The sequence below is a fragment of the Artemia franciscana genome, chromosome 5 (assembly GCF_032884065.1).
Source record: "Artemia franciscana chromosome 5, ASM3288406v1, whole genome shotgun sequence".
Classification (NCBI taxonomy): domain Eukaryota; kingdom Metazoa; phylum Arthropoda; class Branchiopoda; order Anostraca; family Artemiidae; genus Artemia; species Artemia franciscana.
Window position 1 is genome coordinate 18701561 of NC_088867.1, and position 20004 is coordinate 18721564.

General features: G+C 34.9%; 1 protein-coding gene and 1 non-coding gene across 5 annotated transcripts; both read left to right on the forward strand.

Moving 5' to 3' along the window:
* Positions 1-2591: 2591 nt before the first annotated feature.
* Positions 2592-16407, forward strand: LOC136027051 (large ribosomal subunit protein eL27-like). 4 transcript variants are annotated; one of them, XM_065703978.1, is made up of 4 exons: positions 2592-2699; positions 8176-8397; positions 11317-11459; positions 16319-16407. In XM_065703978.1, exons 2-4 carry the CDS (start codon positions 8179-8181, stop codon positions 16365-16367), a joined length of 411 nt encoding a protein of 136 aa, XP_065560050.1. In that variant the 5' UTR covers positions 2592-2699; positions 8176-8178; the 3' UTR covers positions 16368-16407. The 4 variants fall into 4 exon arrangements, with proteins under 4 accessions (XP_065560050.1, XP_065560049.1, XP_065560051.1 ...); XM_065703977.1 differs by having other exon boundaries at positions 2622-2710; XM_065703979.1 differs by having other exon boundaries at positions 2645-2774.
* On the forward strand, positions 14078-14285 carry LOC136027801 (small nucleolar RNA SNORA53). The gene has a single exon (XR_010617664.1). It is a non-coding gene; the product is annotated as a small nucleolar RNA SNORA53 (small nucleolar RNA).
* Positions 16408-20004: the final 3597 nt, after the last annotated feature.

Here is a 20004-nt window from a genome sequence, read left to right on the forward strand (position 1 = left end):
AACCAGTCGCTTTTTTACTCATTACTTTTGTTTAAACATAGTTTGACTCGTTTTTATATCGAGTCGTCATTATGTTTAAAAAAAAAATTAAAAAAAAGAAAGGGAAAAATTATCTGTCAACGGATCTATCAAAAGGTGACTTAAAATATGAAATTTAAGGATAGACAGCTGCTTAAAATGTATTTTGAGTAATACAGAAACGGTAAAATATAAAACAATACTTAAACATTGTTAACATTCGTGTTAACACTGTTACACAAGACCAATCAGTGTTTAATTTGTTGCGTCAGCAGCTCAGTGGATATGGTTGTGGAAATAAATAAACACTTTTTTTACATGTTTTTTTTTTGGTAATTTTGGTTATACGGTCAAACTGCATGCCATACAAACCAATGTGAAAAATTCATGAGTTGCTTCAGAGTACGGTTATATTGACAATTTGAAAATCAAGAAAAATAGATTTTTAGTCAGAATCAGATTCAACATCGTCTTCCTTTTTTCCGATGGTGTCTGAAGCCTTGACTATCTCATGTTCAGTAGTAGCTGCTTGTAGAATCCAATGTAATGTTTTTGTTTTAAGCTTGTTCCGTCTTTATGATTTTCACTGCACTAAAAATCATTTCAACGACAACATTGGAGAAAGGAGGAGAAAGTACAAACGTTGCAGCCAATTTTGATTTGTGTGTAGCTTGGTTCCGGAAGAGTTTTTCTTTGAAAAAAACAACAACAAACAACAGTAAGTAACCGCATTCATAATTTTCAATATTTTCAACACTATAAGACTTTGCTTCACCCGCTCCTGTTAGATTTTGTTTCCATTCCATGATACTTTCCCATACTTTTGAATAAAGGGTTAGAAAGAATCCGGCCGTAGTGACTAAGCTGATACAGGGTCAATCATTTCTGTGTAAGTGTAAATGTCATCATCGAAACAAAATCGAGTCTGGATCTCTTGCATAGCTTCCATGTGAAAAGATTGTGCGGCTCTGAGGATCTTTTCAACTGCGTCTTGGGGCACACCAGGATCTGGTTTTAGCACCAAGAGAGAGCTCAGCCCATGGTGATCCAAATAAATACTCTCGAGGGCAAAGGAAACACCTGGGTCATTCTCATTGAATTTGAATGCATTTGATGACTTCATTGTCATTCTTCGTGATGCTAAAAGACAGTTCTTTGAAAAAGATTCAGTCTCTAGTTTTAGGCGATAAAACATTGGTTTGTCAGCTTGAAAAACTACATTGAATTCAGTGCACAATCCCAACAGAAAGGCAACAAATTCAAACATACAGTATATGACTGGGTTCAGATTTCTGTATACACACTCATCTACACGCTCATCTAGGATCATCAACTAGTAGAAGTCTCTAGTAGGCACTAAGAGCATCCCATTGCTCCAAAACTCTGTCCACAGCAGCTTTGACCGAAAGCCATTGAGTCTGCCCAGAATACAAAATTTTATACATGTCAACTTGGTAGAACTTTTAAACTTCAAGGCAAGCATTTTGCCTCTTATGACAAAGAACCTCTAAGGAACAAAACAGACTGACATTTTTAGTAAATTTTACATATAGTAGATTTTCATTTTGTCTTTTCTTAAGTTCATTCTTTTTTAACAAAGTAATGTAGCTTAGTTTCATATGAAAACTTTACAATTATATAGTACAGCAGGCAGGGGCTATCAATGAGTATCAACTGGCTGTCAATCACCTTAAAATAACCATCTTCTAAATGAAAACCTTCCTTATTGACAAGAAAGTCATGATCCTATGGAAAGAACAAAATGTTTGAAATTTTAGTACAAAGTGGATATAAACAATAATTTTCCCACTGTATGTCCTGGCTTAATCGAGCAGTACCTCCGCACCTTTGACTGCAGGGGTCCCTAATTTGCACCTTTACCAGGTTTTCTTCCAATTATTGGCTGTGTTTAAAGAATTTCGGACCCCTCCTTTCTTAGCTTCTAGGTCAATTTAATTGTTATCGTCGTCTTCTAGAAGCTTGTGTCCGGCATAAGCAATCATTCAAATATAATGAATTTCCGGATTGACTGTCAAAAGATCCTTACCTCACTTAATGGCGCGTCCAGATTGTCAACGTTCTGGAAAAATGGGAAAGAAAACTATTTCAGTCCCAGTTTCTTTTTCGGGTAAAAACCTAGAAATTCCTTAAAAATCCAGGAGACTTGTTAAAATCCCTAAAAATACCCAAATCCCCAGTAGAAAAGTTTGCTCTTAAAGACCTTAAAAATCCCTTTTATAGGGGTAAATCCTAAGAATGAAAACACTGTTTTTAAAAAGAAACCTCATTCAACAATACACATTGTAATGTTTTTCATGTTTTAGAAAAATTTTGCAAGTCTTCTAGTAAACGAATTCAGTCTCTAAGCTGTTTGTAACTGTAGAAGGAGCAATTAGGCATCATTGTTTTGTACTTGTGATGTTGTAGATAAAGCTATATTATCTTCAAACAATAGTGGTGGGTAAAATATAAGTTAAAATATCTTTAGAATTTAAGAGCAGGTATACTAAATGTCATATTCATAGGCTAAGAAATAGTATCAAATATGTTCATCGTCAACAAATTTTGGTGGTGCGCTGCTGACAAATACACATTTTGTTTATGTTTCCTTATAATTACAATTAGACAATGCTGGTATAACTGCCGCTCAAAGAAAACGGTCCGGAAGAAAAGATAGCTCAGTAAATATAATGTACTATTATTGAATTGTGTGCAGTTATCAACTTTAATCGCTGATTATAAGGATTGCATGCTAGGTTAGAATAATAGTGTAAGCACAGATATGAGTCGCGGTGGAAGTCTAAGTTGTCAAGACATCAGCGGTTAACCTCATATTAAATAGCTCTATTCTCTGGAAATATTCACTGTTTAAGGCTATTTTTAGAAGGTGCTCTTGCAAAATCCCTAGACAATATGTTTGGCTTTTGATGTTTATTCTGCCATTTGATTGCTATTTAATGTTCTTAACTCTTTTATATAGTATTTTCTCAACAAAATTGCATAGTAACCAAACACAATACCATTGGGTTTCTTAGTCTATACTATTTACAAATATAGTGAATGTTACCATTCCAAATTCTTTCCAGCCCTCCCCCTAGATGGGGTTAGGACCTAGACTAGTGTATGTAAAACTTCATTTTTCCAGAAAAACTGCAGAATATCAGCTTTCCAGAACAATATGCTAGAACAGAAAAGGATATATTTACCTTAATTTGCACTTCAGAGTAAAATTAAGGTCCATACTGGATCTTTTATGCCCAACATCAATGATGGTAACTTAGAATGTTACTGTGTTGTTGTATTAGGGCCCAGTGATGTTGTATTAGTTGGCAGTTATGAGGGACAGACTGTCTCACCTAGCCTATATTTCCATGGCTTGTTCCATACTTTGGTAAAATTTCCAGTTAATTGACTTCTTCCTATCTCAGAAAGGGTTTAGGTTAGGACAATGAAACTTTCAGGGATAAATCTACAGACTAAGATATGTCCCAGGAAGATATTCTGAAGCAACTACCTCCAACCCTTCTCCCTCTTGAGGGCCTGACCTTTGATGACCTTTAAAAATACAAGTGTTATGAAAGTGAAACCTTGCAAAATAGATCTTCTGCTTAATTGAAGTACAAGAAAAATGTTTTCAGCTTCATAACTTTGCTCAATTCCATTTTATAAAGGTTTTAAAGATATGCAAATACATTTCCTAAATTTTGAAAAAAAACATAGATATGGCTCAAAATTCTACTCAAATAACAGGAATTGAATTTTAAAAACTAAAGACAGAGAAAAAGCAACTGGTAACTAAAAATTAAGGTAAAATGTTGTTTTGTCAAAATTTCAATAGGTATAGACTTGTCATTTAGGCAAATTTCAGGGCCCTCTAGAGGGAGAAACAGTAGAGGTGGGTACTTTAAAATACCTTCCTGGGACATACTTTAACCTGTAGACCCATCCCTGAAAGTTCAATTATCCTAACCTAAACCCTTTCTGAGATAGCAAGAAGTCAATTAACTAGAATTTTACTCAAGTCTGGACTTAAAGGAGGTACTAGTGGGTGTAGTCATGGTTTTGTCTTGAAGGTTGTTCTAATTATTGGAAAAAGGCTTGGTTAAAAAGTTTTTGAAGATTCTGGTTTTCACTCTTTGCTTTGCTAGCTTCTTTGAGTTTCCTTTAGTGTTGTGTTGACCTGTATGATTTGTGAGGAGGGTGTTGTTTGTTTTACCATTATATTTGTAGATCAGCATCATGTCACATCTGTGACATCTGAGGACCATCATTGGTAGTTTTAGGTGCTCTATTCTCTTATCATACAGTATATTTTGTAGGTTTGTGATTTATTTGGTGGTATGTCTTTGAACTCCTTCAGTTAGTCTGATGTCATGCTTGTAAGAGGGAGAATTACAGTTGCATTTGTGACAATTTACCCTAGCCTTCCTGATGGTCCATATTTAACCTTAGGGTATAGTGGTCAAGTATGGCTCTGAAACATGGACAGTATAAGACAGAGGAGGATCTATTAGATCTTTGCAAGAAAATATTGTCTATGGATTTTTTTAGGTACCCCTCTGACTGACCATATATTATACCTAAGTTAACTGTATTAAAAATATGGGTCTATCCTGGTTTCTAGGGCTATAATGAGAGAAAGGCTGAGATGGTTAGGACACATTCTGCACCTGAAAGAAAAGAGATTGCCAAAGATCATCTGGTAAAATTCTAGACAAGCTAATTTTTGCTTTCTTGGAAAGGGGATAGGTTAGGAAATGAGTCTTTCAGGGAAAGATATACAGTCTAAAATATGTCCTAGAAAATCATTTTGGCATTTGCCTTGAGAACTAACTAGAGAGAATAAAACATGTTAAGAAAACAATTCTTCCTTCATAAAATACAGAATAATTATAGAAAATACATTTGGCATGCAACCTTGCTATGCTTATCCCCCAACACCTCCCCTAATGTGTAAATATATAGCCCAAATTATATATTTTCAATGTATCCTGCCACCTGTAACTTGTTTTTCCAGTTTTTGTTTTGTCACAGTTGATTCAATTTACAGGTACATATAGAGTGAGTATGGCAGACTAATTATTGAGGCATTAGCCTGGTTTCTATAGGAACCAAATTACTTAGTTCAGGAGAAGAACAGTGCAGTTTTAGGAAGGGCAGAATAACTTTCACTATTAGACTGATAGTTTAGAAGTGCCTGAGTCATCAAATGCCTTAAAGTCTAAGTTTTGTAGATTATGAGCAAGCATTTGATTCTGCAGATGGAATAGTTTTAGTGAAGCTCTTATTCTTGTTTAGTATACCAGACAAATACATTAAAGTAATTAGTACTATGTACAAGAATAACACTGCTGCAGTTAAGATAGGAAATGAGGTTAATGGCTATTTTTGTTTTAAAATCAAGAGTTCAGCAGGATTGTGTTCTATCCCTGTTAATATACATCATTTTAATGGACTTTGTCATAAGGAGCATAGAAAAGGCAATGGGAGGTCACAATCTAATAGGGAGGAAAAACTCCTGGAATTAGATTACAGTGATGATTTAAGCATCCTAAATGACTGTGTGAGAAAAATGGATAAACTTCTAGAGGTTCCATGAGTTCAGGGTACTAGAATAGGTTTTAAAATTAGTATTATTAAGGCTAAATCTCTGAGGCTAGGAATAAGTGAAGATGACAAGGTGATGCTAGTTAACAAAAGTATTAATCAAGTGAACAGCTTCACATGCCTAGGTAGTAGCATTAGTAAAAATAGTGAGTGCAGCTAATGTTAAAAGTAGAATAGCCAAGGCTCAGGGTGTTTTTCACAGTAAAAAAAAAGTTTGGAATGAATAGGAAGATAGGTTTGCAAACCAAGATTAGAACATTGGAAGCCACAGTGATGTCAGTGGTCAAGTATGGTTCTGGAACATGGCTGCTCCAAGAAAGGGAGGAAGATTTGCTTGATGTTTTCTAGAAAAATTGCTTATGGGTTGTTTTGGTTACCTGACTGACTGACCATATTTTAAATAGTAGACTATATGAAAAGTATGGTTCAATTCTGCTTTCTAGGGCTCTAATCAGCTATGGCATGTTCTGTAGATGAAGGATGACTGATTGCTAAAGATTGTCTCAAGGAAAGATTTAGGGGAAATGGGAAGTTCCTGGGAGGGGGAATGGATTGGGATGGAGGAGTGCACATAGCTGTGTTGGCTTCAGGCAGCTTGGTGCTGTGGTGAGTTGTTAGTAATATTATTATTAGTAGTAGTAACACACATGAATAAAGTTGTTAAGGTAGCTACCATTATTTTTGGAATCAGTGCTGAATAGAGTGAAGTGGTTTTACTATTGTTTTGCTATACTGTTAGTTTAGCCTTAAAATCAAATATTTCTTGTAGAGGAGATCCTCTTTCAAAACCATATTTGCTTTTCTAACAATGCATCACCCCTCTCTTCATATAGTCTTAGGATATAAATGCAGCTTTCAAAGATAGTAAAGTAAATATTTTTTTTTTTTCAACTCCTTAGCTAGATAGAAGATAATCACAGTACTTAATATGCCTTTTAAGACTGGTCTCAAATGATTTAATGGTATTGGCCTAGTACATGTACACTTCCAAAGGAAATAGGCTAATAAAGTAGAAGTAGTACCTTTAGATTCCTTGTTTTATGTTCTTTCCAAATATTATATTAGTTTTCTTACAATGCAGATACATGCCCCTGATGGTTTTAGATCTAATCTTGAATAATATATTTCTTTGTTGTTTTTCATCTCACAATACACTGCATGTCTTTGTTAATGGTCAGTGGCTTTCTTGATCTGTGAAAAGCATTTGGCTTATGTAATTGCAACAGAATTCAACTGGATAAATATATTATTTATAAGAAATAATAATATGTCAAAACAGTAATATTATTTTTATCCCATATTCAACACTTTCTAAATATAATAAATACACCTATGACAATTGTGTACAATTTCTCCAATTGAAATTATTTTCAAATTTTAGGCACGTTTTTCAAAATTCTTTCTAACTTTAGTTCTATCTGTTTTTCCACTTAAGTCCACATCATTTTTAGTTTCTTGTTGTTTTTCATTTGTTTATATATTTTTTTTTCATTTGCTTAAGATGCCTTGTTGATAAAACAATCAAAATTATCTGCAGTTATTTTTTTTATCCCATGTATTTTCATTAGTTTAGAGTCCTTAATTTTTTTTAATCTTAATGTTTCTTAATATTTATTTTGAGATGTTATGGTAGATTAATTTGGCTTCAGGTCTCTCAGAAACATAATATGTAGTATTTTTGGTAATCTGTATTTTTTTTCTTTTTTTCTTTTCTCTTTTTGTGATATTTACATATCTTAAAATACAGTCAAATTGTTTTTGTACAAACCTGGCATATGCAAGAGTTTTTGGTGTGGGGGAATAATAAAACACACTTTTTTGATAATTTGTATTAAAGTTCCCATAAATTAGGGAAAATTGAGGATTTAGGGGGTCCAGCCCCCCTCCTTGGGTATGCAAGGTAGCAATATAAGCATAAAGAAAAGTAGTTGAAAATTAAAAATATATTTTAGTGAGATGATTTGTGAGTTTCTTGCTATGTAAACTTAGTTATAATTGAGGAAGCTGGTCTGTGAATTGTTATGCATAAAATTTCACCTCTGGATATCATCAATAAATTAAGTATAATTAGTTATGCTGTAGATTGTTGTACATTAATGTGGTACTAGACCTTGTAATAAGGTTTTTCTCTATAAATCAATCTAGATTATCCTTAAATTCTGACTTGCATTAGCAGGTCCTAGATAATTCAGTTCTCATTGTAATGTGCTTATAAATTGCTAAGAATTTGTGGAATTGTTTATAATTTAGTTTAAGTTTTGGGAGGGGTTACTTGAAAGACTTAGAGCAAATCAATTATTTGTAATTAAAGTTTTGTCTCTACATTTATGCTTTTCTTCTGTAGAAACTTTTATGAGCCAAATTAGAATTTTTTTTTGTGACCAAAAATTAATGCAAAGAAGTATTGTAAGGTAAAAATTTTAATGGGAGAGTTTTCAAATGCTTCATCTCCAAATGTAGAAGGCAGAATTCACAGTTTTGAATTTGGCTCATTAATGACACATTTATCCTAAAGTTAGAACTAATCTCCTTCCTCTCTTTTTCTTGCAGAAGATGGGTAAGATTATGAAATCTGGTAAAGTTGTCCTCCTCCTTGGAGGACGCTTTGCTGGTAGGAAAGCCATTGTTGTTAAAACATATGATGATGGCACGTCTGAAAAACCTTATGGTCATGCTCTTGTTGTTGGCATTGAAAGATACCCAAGGAAAGTCACAAAAAGTATGGCCAAAACCAAAATTGCTAAGAGGTCAAAGATCAAGCCATTTGTTAAGGTAGGGATATTTACTAATTCCTCTTTTGTAGCTTACTGTTCTGTTTTCATGTCCAAATTTCTAGCACATTACTTAGGATGTCAATAAAACACTGAAGTTATTACTTATTAATTCTCATACATCTCAGTTCACAATGTTCTAATCCATATGTCAGCTACAATCAGAACCCCGGAAAAATTGTGTGCCTTATTTGCATAATATGTCACATCCCCCCTTGCATGGCTGGTTAACACTACGTTGACAAAGGCAATGTGGAAGCAAAACTACCTATATGCAATTAGATCATGTATCCAAAGTGCACTACTTGATCAGATGTTTCACTTTAAATTGGATATGTTGGGTGATAATTTGATTGAACCATATATTGATGTTTTCACTTTCTATAATTGTTATAATGGTTTTGATATCTCCATTAATTTTTTTTTTGCTCAAAATAATTAACTCTTTGCTTTGCCCAAGTTCAGTAACGAAAATTGTAATTAAAGAGCATTTTGCATAATGTTTTTTTTTCCAGACATTGAAAAATATAAAAACAAGGTTTGATGACATAAATGCTTACTATAAAGATCTAGATTTCAAATCACTCTGGCTAAGCCCAAGGATAAAGAAAAATAAACAACTGGTTATTTTTGGCTATTCAAAATCAGCAGCATTTCAGTGTTTTCTCCTGAAAACACTCCTCTTTACCATTTATTTTTACCATTTCCCTCCTCTTTACCTTACTCTTTATGCTAAAGCTGTTAGCATTTTTAAAAAAGTTTTCAATTTTAATTAAAAAGTCCCTGTGTCAATGAACACTCTTAAAAAATTGCGACAAACATTCAAACTTTAGCACAAAGAGCAAAGTGAGGAGGGGGCACCTTTCATATATGGAGAGGCAACCCTCCGCCTCACGAAAATCTCCTTTGGTGAAACTTCATCCAACTTAAAGTAAACCCTCCCCACATCAAATTCCCTCCAGACAGTTCCATCCTTGCTGAAAATCCCCCTTTCTGTAAAATTGCTTGCAGATATTTCAGCCTGAAAAATTCTCCTTGGCCTTCTTTCTTTTGAATAAGACTTTAATCTCTAATTTGTTTCTCGATCACTCCAGAGATGCCCCATTCCATGGAAATAATTTCCCAGAAACCAAAATAAATGGAAAATAGCCCCCAGATAATTCTGCCAGAACATCTCCACATGAAAAATTGGCAGAAACAGTAATACTTTTGGGCCAACCCTGATGTTTTCAATAATTTAGTATTTGTTATTAAAACATTTATAATATCCAGTTCTAATACTACTACTACTAACAACTCATCACAGCACCAAACCATCTGAGGTCAACACAGCTATGCACACTTCTCTACTCAAAGACTCCCTCTGTACACCCTCCCTGGAAGCTCCCATTTCCTTTAAGTCTTTGTTTATGACATCCTCCGAACCCCACCGCGAACGACTTGCTTTTCATTTAGCCCTAGACGATTGGCCAAAAAGGACAATCTTCAGCAAACTGCCATTCAAACTCATTGCCACAGAAAGCTGAGGGAATGATTAATGAAGTACAAGTTGTTTAGTGCAATTTGTAGGTAATAGAGAAGATATTATTGCTCTTGAATAGGTCAAATTGACCCTAGATTGAAATATCAACATTGTTGCAAGTCAATCTTAAAGTATCAAATACCTCTGTGATGCCTGAAAATTTCAGCAACTTGTCGCTGCATGGCAGTGCATAATGTTCCTAGACTTTAAATAAGAGCTGTCTGTCTAGAGGCAACTCTACCAATAGTGCTTTTTTCTAAAATAAATTTCTGTTGTTTCTAAACGACCTAGCTGTATATACAGAATTTTCCATGTTAGCTTGCTATAGGAAATCAAATCAATTAAAAGGAACCTCAAAAAACGGCTTATTGAATGAGCATCATTATTTTTTTTTATATAATATAGAAATGGTTCTAGACGTTTACCACCAGAAAACATCCCCTCCCTGAAAATACATCCTTATTGAAAGGAAATTATTCCCAAAATCTCCTCCCTGCTGAAAATTCCCACAGACAATCCCACCCCCATGAAAAATGTCCGTATGTTTCCTAATAACAAATACTACATGTAAGCCAAAGGACAATTACAAAACTTAAAAGGCACTTAAACTTCTACAATAAGTTTCTCTAATTATTTTGTAGTTTGGGAAATATGTAAGAGCATGTATTTTGATGCCACAACATCCCAGCTCTCATTGAGACATCAGATAAACATTGTATTAGTTCTAAGGGAGAGAGAAGAAGAAGATGGTGTTGGAAATTGATATATAATTCCCAGAGCCGTAATTTTTGTTGGGGGGAAGGGTTTGGGGGTGCAAACGAAACTTAAAAAAAATGCAAAATTGATATCTATTCCGTTATGATTTCTGGGAATGTTTCTGGTCTATGTTATTATGAAAATAAGGGGTAAGAGTAAACCCCAAAATGAGAGAGTTTATTCTGTGTGGGAGGGGAACTGTCCCTTTCTCATCTATACCTCTACCTCATGGTTGTAGAAACTTCAGAATGTGCCAAGTAGATCAGAAATTGAGACAAGTCGAAAATGATTGGAGACCAACCAGCCAGAGGGGGAGTATTTTCCAGGGGGGGGGGGGAGTAAACGCTGGCCACCATGTAAAATATGGGAGTGTATTATCTTTTTGAAAAACGGGTACGTCCAGTAAAATGGGTCATACCAATTCTCTGTGGTCATTGCTGTAGATACAAATTTGTTAGATATTCTTTCCTTCTTATTTCCTAAGTTTTGTTAGAGTGAAATACAGAGGTCCTAATTGCTACAAGTCTAGAGTATTTGTGTTTGACATGCTGTCTGTATATTACATAAAGTTTCCAAGCTCCAACTTCAAAATATCTTCTATGTATTTTACTGATGCTCAAATTTTTTTTTGAATTCCAATAGGTAATGAACTACAATCACCTATTTCCAACAAGATACAGTGTAGATGTACAATTTGACAAGAACCTTTTGAACAAAGATGCCATCAAGGACCCTATTAAGAAGAAGAAGGTGAAATTCTCCTGCAGACAGAGACTTGAAGAGAAGTAAGGTTTATCACATATATCCAGTTGAAAGTTTAAAAATATATTACATCCTTTACATGATAACACAATGAGATTCAAACAAGACGTTTGACCAACTAGGCTAGTATATGCTGCAGCATAGGGTGCAATCTCAATCTAAGCTCTATTTGTATGCTCCTATTTCCTTTTAATAATGTTTATTTTGTTGATAAACTTGTAAAACGTTTAAAAGCTTTAAATTGCCTATAAAAACACTCATTACAAAACTTGATTTTCAAAAGTAGTAGTAAAATAGTAAAATCAAATAAAGACTGTGTCAGAAAATCATGTAGATCTTGACATTTTTGGTAGAAGCCAGGCCTGAGTACCCTGTATATTTACAAAGAGCACATACAAGCGGTACAGATTATGGTTCCCGAATTGGAGTATACTGCAATTCAATATATGAAACTCCAGCAGCCCATGCTTGGACTTGCTATGCGAGTTGATAGCTATGCTAATTTATCAAGTAGCTAGATTTAATTATTCTTTTTCAATGACATGACACATTATCCTCATTTCAAAAAGAATTGTTCGTTCACATGCTCCTTGGATTTACCTTTGGTTTGTCATATGTCATGGAGTTGGTCAATGTCTACCACTGGCTTAACGGCTTGGATTTCGAAGATGAACGAGTCATGAGCGAGTGAAAGTAATATAGTTTTTTTTCTACCCAACTTTCGGGCTCCTGAATTTTCCTTGTTGTCAACCTCAAGTAAGAAAAACAGGTCTGCTACTTTTGAGAGCTTTCTCCAAGATGTTTGAGATCAATTCCAGATCTGAGACTTGATTTTCACTATCAGTAAACATTACCTTCAAAAGTGTATTAAGTATTTTTGTGTTTCCATGATTTAATATCCAGAGTTTTACAAACAAGTTTTTGGATATCGTTAAATTCTCTGCAGCAGACAACAATGAAAAATGATACTTACCAAGGGCCTAGATGGAAGGTTGGGTTGTCACCAATGTTTTTGAATTCATTAAGGCCCAATTTTTTACAACAGTAGTCGGCATCTTTTAATGATTTTATTTTTTTTTGTCGGATGAATTAGTGTCTTGTGATTTTTTGTTTTCTTCTTTGTGCTCCATCTGTTCGTCCATTGATGGGTTTTAAATATATTAATTCATTCTTTCACAGTGACTTTACTAATACCAAGATTTGGCTAATGCTGATTTGATCCATTCGGATTTTTATAAGAAACTCCAATTGGTTCATATTACCACTAGCAAAATATCGGTATTAATGAAGTCCCATTGTGAATGGGCCTTTATCAAAAGCCTACGTCTGTCAATTGAGAAATATTTTTCACTTGCTTGAATCTGGTATGATAATTAATAAGATCCATCAAAATTTCACAAAAGCTTCTATTTTATGGCTACCATTATAGATGCTTGAAGTTGGTCGATGAGAAATAATTTTAAAAGTTGCCAATTTTTTGCAAAGAAAAATATCTGGACCGTTGATTTTTTGAAGACAAGATGGAAGGAAGCTTAATGTCTTAAATTTGGTTTTTAATAGGGTCTTACAACACGCCTGTCTTTTTAAAGAAATTGCAAGAAACACATATTTGTTTTTCTTGTTATAAAATTATTCAAAGGACGCATGTAAAATTAACACAGACGCCTCTGACTGCAGAAAAATGGTATATAGTACAGAATGTGTCCATCAGGCCTTTATTGCAATGTTAACAAAAGGGTTAGGTATTAAGCAAACCTCGAAGTTAACCGTGATTATGTAGATTTATGTTGGAAGACGACGTTGCCACGTTTGTCAATTTATTCGAATGATCAGTTTATGTTTATTAGACGATATTTGTTAAAACTATCATAGGATTACAACTAACAAGTAATAACAGGGAAATTTATGACTATTCCCTAAGCAGTTATAATTCTTTTGTAAATATCAAGTGTTCTGAATAAGCTTGCTTTTAATAAGAAAGGCTCATGAAAACATTTTTAGAAAAAAATGAAGACACAATGACCCCAAGCATCAAACTTATTGGTGCACCAAAAATTAGTCAGCTAGATATCTGTTTCACTTGCCTTATGTCTGTGTCTCTGAGGTCCGAAAGAATAAATTATCCCTGTTGCTGAAGTGTGGTATATTGGCCTAGCATTCACTTTTGTTGTCGGATAGATAAATTACTTCTGTAGCCGTAGACAAAACCGATAACGTTTATAGAGCGAAGTGTACAAGGGAACAATCTTTATCGAAACGAAAAGATTTTGCTCGAATTAGTGTCTAAAAAGTTATTCTGAATTCAAGAGCCTAGTGGCCAGTATAGTATAACCTGACTGACGGAATTTTCTCCTAGAAAAGGTGAACCCCCCCTCCCCCTATAGCTTTCTTCTTTGTTTATGTTAGAAGGGATTGCCTTATCAGAGTTCAGTACTTCTCCTCAATTAAATTCCTCTTCTCAAGGCCATCCTTTAGTCTTTAATGTGCAAATTGACATTATGTCAAATGGTGTCTTTCCACCACATCTTTGCTGGTAGCTGTAATTGTTTGTCAGTTACTATTTGTACCCAAGTGTAAACTATTATTTTTTGACGCCATGGTATATGTAACCTCATTTAAAAATTGTTATGGAAATTTATTTCACACACTCCTTAGATCCATCTTCGGGTTAGCACTGGTCATAGGGTTGGCCAACGTTAACCACTTGCTTTACCGGCTGGATATCGAAGATGAATGAGTCATAAGTGTGTGAAAGTAATATACCTCTTTCTGAGACCATGTGTTATCTCTTGTCTTAGTCTTTGACTTGGCCTCTTATGAGATGACCTTTAGTCTTGGGAATGGACATGACTGATATAAATTTACTATTTCATTGTGAAGTAAGACAAATAGGTCGTGCTCTCAACAGGGCCACCGGATTAGTCGTATTGTTGACATCAAGTCATAAGGGCGATTACTTAGAGGGACGTTCCCCCAAAATTCGGAATTTCAGTCCTGAGCTTGGGATCTGGTAAAAAAATATATGCAATGAAACATACCGTCAAAAAGTAATTTAAGAAGTCATATTTTATTGTTTAGTATATCCACATTTTTTCGATTGTCCTAACCTCTTGGAATCCATTGAAAATCACTTCGATTTTAATACAGGCTGGTCACATTCATACTTATTTTATGAAAGTCAATAGTAAGGCCATCTTTATTATTATTTGAAGTTTCTTGAGGATTTGCAAAGAAAAAAAAAGCTTTTTTTTGGCACTGTGACCCCTTGAGTTTTTTCAGGACTAGGTAGAGATAACCCCAATACCTTATATGTGGTTGAGATTAAGTTTTTACAACTTTCCTTGTTTTCTTTTGAAAGGTTTTGTAAGAAAAACATTGTATATAACTACATCTTTTGTTTGTAAACTCTGTGTGATATCGTTTCATTCGGAATCCACATGTAGCTTCGGGGATTTGTGCTAAAATTAGTCAGTTGTTTGATGCTTGGGTTGGCCGTTTTTGGATCTGAAATTGGGGCATCCTACGACGGGATCATTGTCTGCTAAAAACCTTTACACTAAGAAAACCGAAGTCAATAGTACACAGGGAAAATAGGGGGCAAAGTTAGTTTGATCACTTTTGATCATGTTACGTTACATTAATATGTGATTATGTCTTTGTATTCAAGGTTAACCTACCTTGCAGGTTTTGTTTATCTCTGATACAAATCCTATTAAGATTATAAAGAGTGTTAGGAATATCAGGGTTTTATTCATAGTAATAATAAGAGTAATAAAGGGATGTTTTTCTATGGCTTTTGAGCCCCTTTTATGATGACTGAAAGCTCAATTGAATAAACGGAGGTGAAGGAAGCAGGCAGTCACTTTTTGCAACAGGTGCTAAAGGTTACTGAAAAAAGGAAGAGTATTGACCTTTTCTAATGTGCTTGGTTACAAAAGGACGAGGCCTTTGGTACTTTTGAAAAAGGACCAGGCTTTTGGCCTCACCCGGCACGTGGGATTCAGATGTTACTTCGAAATTTATTTAACTGCAAGTTCTCGTACTTAAGGCTGCATAATAACATAAGATTGTAAACTCCAACGTTTATGTGACGTTGCATTATGTGATGGTGAATGGTTTCTACGGCCATGATACTTGTGAATGATTTTGCGTTGATTAAACTAATAACGCCGATCTAGCGGACCCAGGAGAATGGCTGGGTGACCCTTCTCCCCTCACTAAAAAAATTAGCCTAAATATTAAGTTCTTTGATTTTGGCTGCTCTTCTCAATAAAAATTCGACCTGCAAAAATGTGACTATATTGTACCCATTTTCTGTCATGTGTCCTACAAATAGAGAAACCATTAATACGAAATGACTGATGAGCGTTCGTATTCCTTAGGGAGGACGAGTTTTGTCAAACTTCTCGTAAAAGGATCGGTTTGAATAAGTACCTTATCCCACCGTTGACAACAAATAGCGCTGTTTAAAGCGATCCCCATGATTCATTTCTTTGTGGGTGAGAAAGATGATTATAACAGGTACTGATGCTATTGTTACAGAGAAGACATGGTGTCAAAGCTGCGACTCACAAATTTTAATGTGTTAATTGCTATTGTATACAAGCTCTTTAAAGGAGATCTAACTCGTATCTATTTTCTTGATGTTAATTCAATGACAGTTGAGGTTTAGTTAATATAAGGTTATTAGGTTTAAATAGTGTCTAGCTGGAAACTACTGTTAGCATGACCGGTAATTATGATTGATCGAAAGTTTTGTTTCTCAGCATGCGAATATTGGTTTGAAAGTGTCACCCGGAAGTGGCAAAAATAGGTCCTTGTTTCCTAATTTCTTTTGATTTCCTTTTTTGTGTGGAGTTTTAAATCTTATTTCTTTTTTTAGGTACAAGACTGGAAAATCTAGATGGTTCTTTACCAGATTGCGATTCTAAACTTTTTGTATGAATCACAGGAATAAAAAAAGCCCACAAATTTGTCTTTGTATATACTTGTGTTTAGGAGTTCTAGATATTAAGGGTATATCCCGCCCGTACCATACTCGTCATGTTGAGATTTCAACTCTTTATGTTAAAAACTTCATCCCCTTTCCTTGTTTCTCATACGGGTCGGTAATCACCAGATTTAGCTTTATCAATTTGCAATTCTAAGCTTTTTATATAAATCACTAACTTGACTTACTTGACTTAAGTCCCATCCGGCCTTGGTGGTCGTCTCGAGACCTCTCTCCCCACGAGCGAATGTGTTTGTCGCCTGTACTGCTCTGTTTTGTGACATTCTGAGAAGACAGGGAGGATGTTGTCGGAGAAGTTCTCCTTCCAGCGCTTCGGAGGGCGACCGCAAGGGCGAGAACCGTGGATGTGACCTTTGAAGGCCATTTTCGGTAGTTGGTATTGTTGCACATGTACTGGACATGGTCAAGCCACCTGAATTGTTGGGCAGGGACCCTGTTCAGGATGGTAGTGTTATACTGCTGTCTTTGGAGTAAGTCGACATTTGAGACTCGATCTACGTATGTTATGGCAGTGATTCGACGCAGTAGCTTTGTCTCAAACGCGGCGAGTCAGCTGGAGTCATCTACTCTGACTGTCCATGTTTCCCAACCGTACATAGTTATAGGAATGGTGATGGAGCAGAATAGTTAAAGTTTTAGCTTCTCGGAGATTCGATTTTGCTTCCATATGGGCATCAGCTTTGAAGCTGGCGCTACCCAGAGCGAGGCGTCTTTTGATGTTCATTGAGTGATTATTGTCGCTCGTGATCTGGCTCCTCAGATATGTGAAGCTGTGTACCCATTCCATTTCCTCCATGAAGCTATATTTTTGGTGGGGATGGGTTATTGAACCTTGACACACGCATGGCTTTCGTTTTATTCTCGTTGATTTTCATTCCGAAGACTTCTGTAACTACTTCTAGGTTATCTGCATTGGTTCAGAGTTCAGCGACGGATCCAGTGAGCATGTTGATGTCTGCGTATGCCAACTTGTCGATTACGATCCCTCCTACGGATTTACGGGCTCTGCAGGAGATAGTTGCTCCATCAAAGTAACGCGATAGTCTGCTACACTAATGGTCCGTGATTTGATGAAAAATCGGGAACCGAAGTAGTAATATACTCAAATACTCCCAAAATGGGCAAAGAGGTAATTATTTATCACGTGCCAGAATTTGCTGCACTTTTTCAAGCTGAAATATTCGAAATAGAACGGGCGACTGGAAGACAGTTACAAAAAGGAAGCAAAGAGAGAAATATATGCTACCTTGAATGTGCGAAATCTGGTTACTGTCGACATTCACCGGTGAATGTTCGAAATACCGTTTTTTCTGCATGGATTCAATTAACTTTGCGAGTCAGCTTTTTCAGTCTTATGCAAGTATGCAAGCTATGATGGTAAAATTTAAAGTTTGGTTAGACTATGTTAGGTTAAATTTGATTCTAAATATCAGAAATGAGTTAAAAACCCCACCTAATCTATTCTAACCCGTCATCATCCGACCTTGCATTAAATCGAGACAGTTGACTGGCAACGCTGACTAAATCAAAGGAGAAAAAAAGAAAGGTAAAAACTACAAAAAAAACTAAAAAGAAAAAAACTAAAAAAGCTAAAAAACTAAAAAAAACTAAAAACTAAAAAAAACTGAAAAAACTAAAAAAAGGCAAAAACTAAAAAAAAAACTAAAAACTAATAAAAAAACTAAAAAAGCTAAAAAACTAAAAAAACAAAAAAAAGGTAAAAAACAAAAAAAAAACTAAAAACTAAAAAAGAAAAAACTGAAAAATAAGAGAAAAAGAAAACTAAAAAAATATTAATAAATATAAAAAATATAAATATAATATAAATTAGCAATCAACAAAGCACCGAGACACAAATGACGACCGGGACACAGGGAGTATAAATGACGACCAGGACATAAGTAAAAAAAAAAAACTAAAAAAACTAAAAAAAATGGTAAAAACTACAAAAAAATAATAAAAAAACTAAAAAATCTAAATAAACTAAAAAAGAAAAAAAAGAAAAAAGGAAAAAAAATAAAGGAGAAAAACAAAACTAAAAAACGAATGTATATACAGACCGGGACACCGGGATACAAATGACGACCGGGACACAGGGAATATAAATGACGACCGGGACACAGGGACACAACTACAATGGGGACGCCGGGGGGCACAGGGGGATATAAATGACGACCGAGACACAAGGAATATAAATGACGCCCGGGACACTCAAAGAGAAATCACAGACTGGGACACCGGGACACAAATGACGACCGGGACACAGGGAATATAAATGACGACCGGGACACAGGGACACAACTACAAAGGGGACGCCGGGGTGCACAGGGGGATATATAAATGACGATGGCGACTCAGGGAATGGTCGATTAGCAATCACCATCAACAAAGCTCAAGGGCAATCATTAGAATCATGAGGTATAGATCTGAATACGGATTGTTTTCCCATGGACCATTATATGTTGCATGTTCAAGAGTCGGTAAACCTGACAATCTATTTATATGCACAGACAATGGGACAGCAAAGAATGTTGTATATTCGCAAGTTTTACGTAGTTAAAAACATATATATATATATATATATATATATATATATATATATATATATATATATATATATCTATATTCACAGGTGGGACATAGGGACACAACTACAATGGCGCGTAACTAATATGGCGCGTAACGACTTACGCGCGCGGGGGGGCTTGGGGGGGCGCAAAGCGCCCCCACCAATAAGGTGTTGGAGTGGCGCAAAGCGCCACCCCAACAGCTAGTCTATATATATAAAAATAAGTTGTCTGTGTGTGGATCTGTGGATCAGGTGACGTCATGTTTCGGCTGACGTCATGAAATTAGTTGCCATCATTTTTGTTATGACGATGCTTAGTATATTGTAAAACACATTAATTTGGTTAATAATATACCATTTAAAACACCAAAATGAACATGCTGGAGTAGTCACTCGGTGAGAGAGGGTGTCAGAACGGAGAATGAAGGTCCCAGGTTCAAATCCTGGTTAGGCTAAAAAAGGTAAAAAACTAAAAACTAAACAAAAAACTGAAAAAACTAAAAAAAGGCAAAAACTACAAAAAAAACTAATAAAAAAAATAAAAAAGCTAAAAAACTAAAAAAAACTAAAAAAAGGTAAAAAATAAAAAAACTAAAAACTAAAAAAAAAAACTAAAAAAAGGAAAAAACTGAAAAATAGAAGAGAAAAAGAAAACTAATAAAATTAAGAATAAAAATAAAAAAACCGGGACAAAAGGAATGTTCGATTAGCAATCAACAAAGCACCGGGACACAGGGAGTATAAATGACGACCAGGACATAAGTAAAAAAAAAAACTAAAAAAACTAAAAAGAAGGTAAAAACTACGAAAAAACTAAAAAGAAAAAAAAAACAAAAACTAATAAAAAAAACTAAAAATCTAAATAAACTAAAAAAGAAAAAAAATAAAAAAGGAAAAAAATAAAGGAGAAAAACAAAACTAAAAAACGAATGTATATACAGACCGGGACACCGGGATACAAATGACGACCGGGACACGGAATATAAAT

Excerpts from the sequence above, each read along its gene's own strand:
- LOC136027051 (XM_065703978.1), top strand. The coding sequence starts at position 8,179 with ATGGGTAAGATTATGAAATCTGGTAAAGTTGTCCTCCTCCTTGGAGGA. Across the intron at positions 8,398-11,316 it reads AGATCAAGCCATTTGTTAAG|GTAATGAACTACAATCACCT; the intron begins GTAGGGATATTT and ends GAATTCCAATAG. Across the intron at positions 11,460-16,318 it reads AGACAGAGACTTGAAGAGAA|GTACAAGACTGGAAAATCTA; the intron begins GTAAGGTTTATC and ends TTCTTTTTTTAG.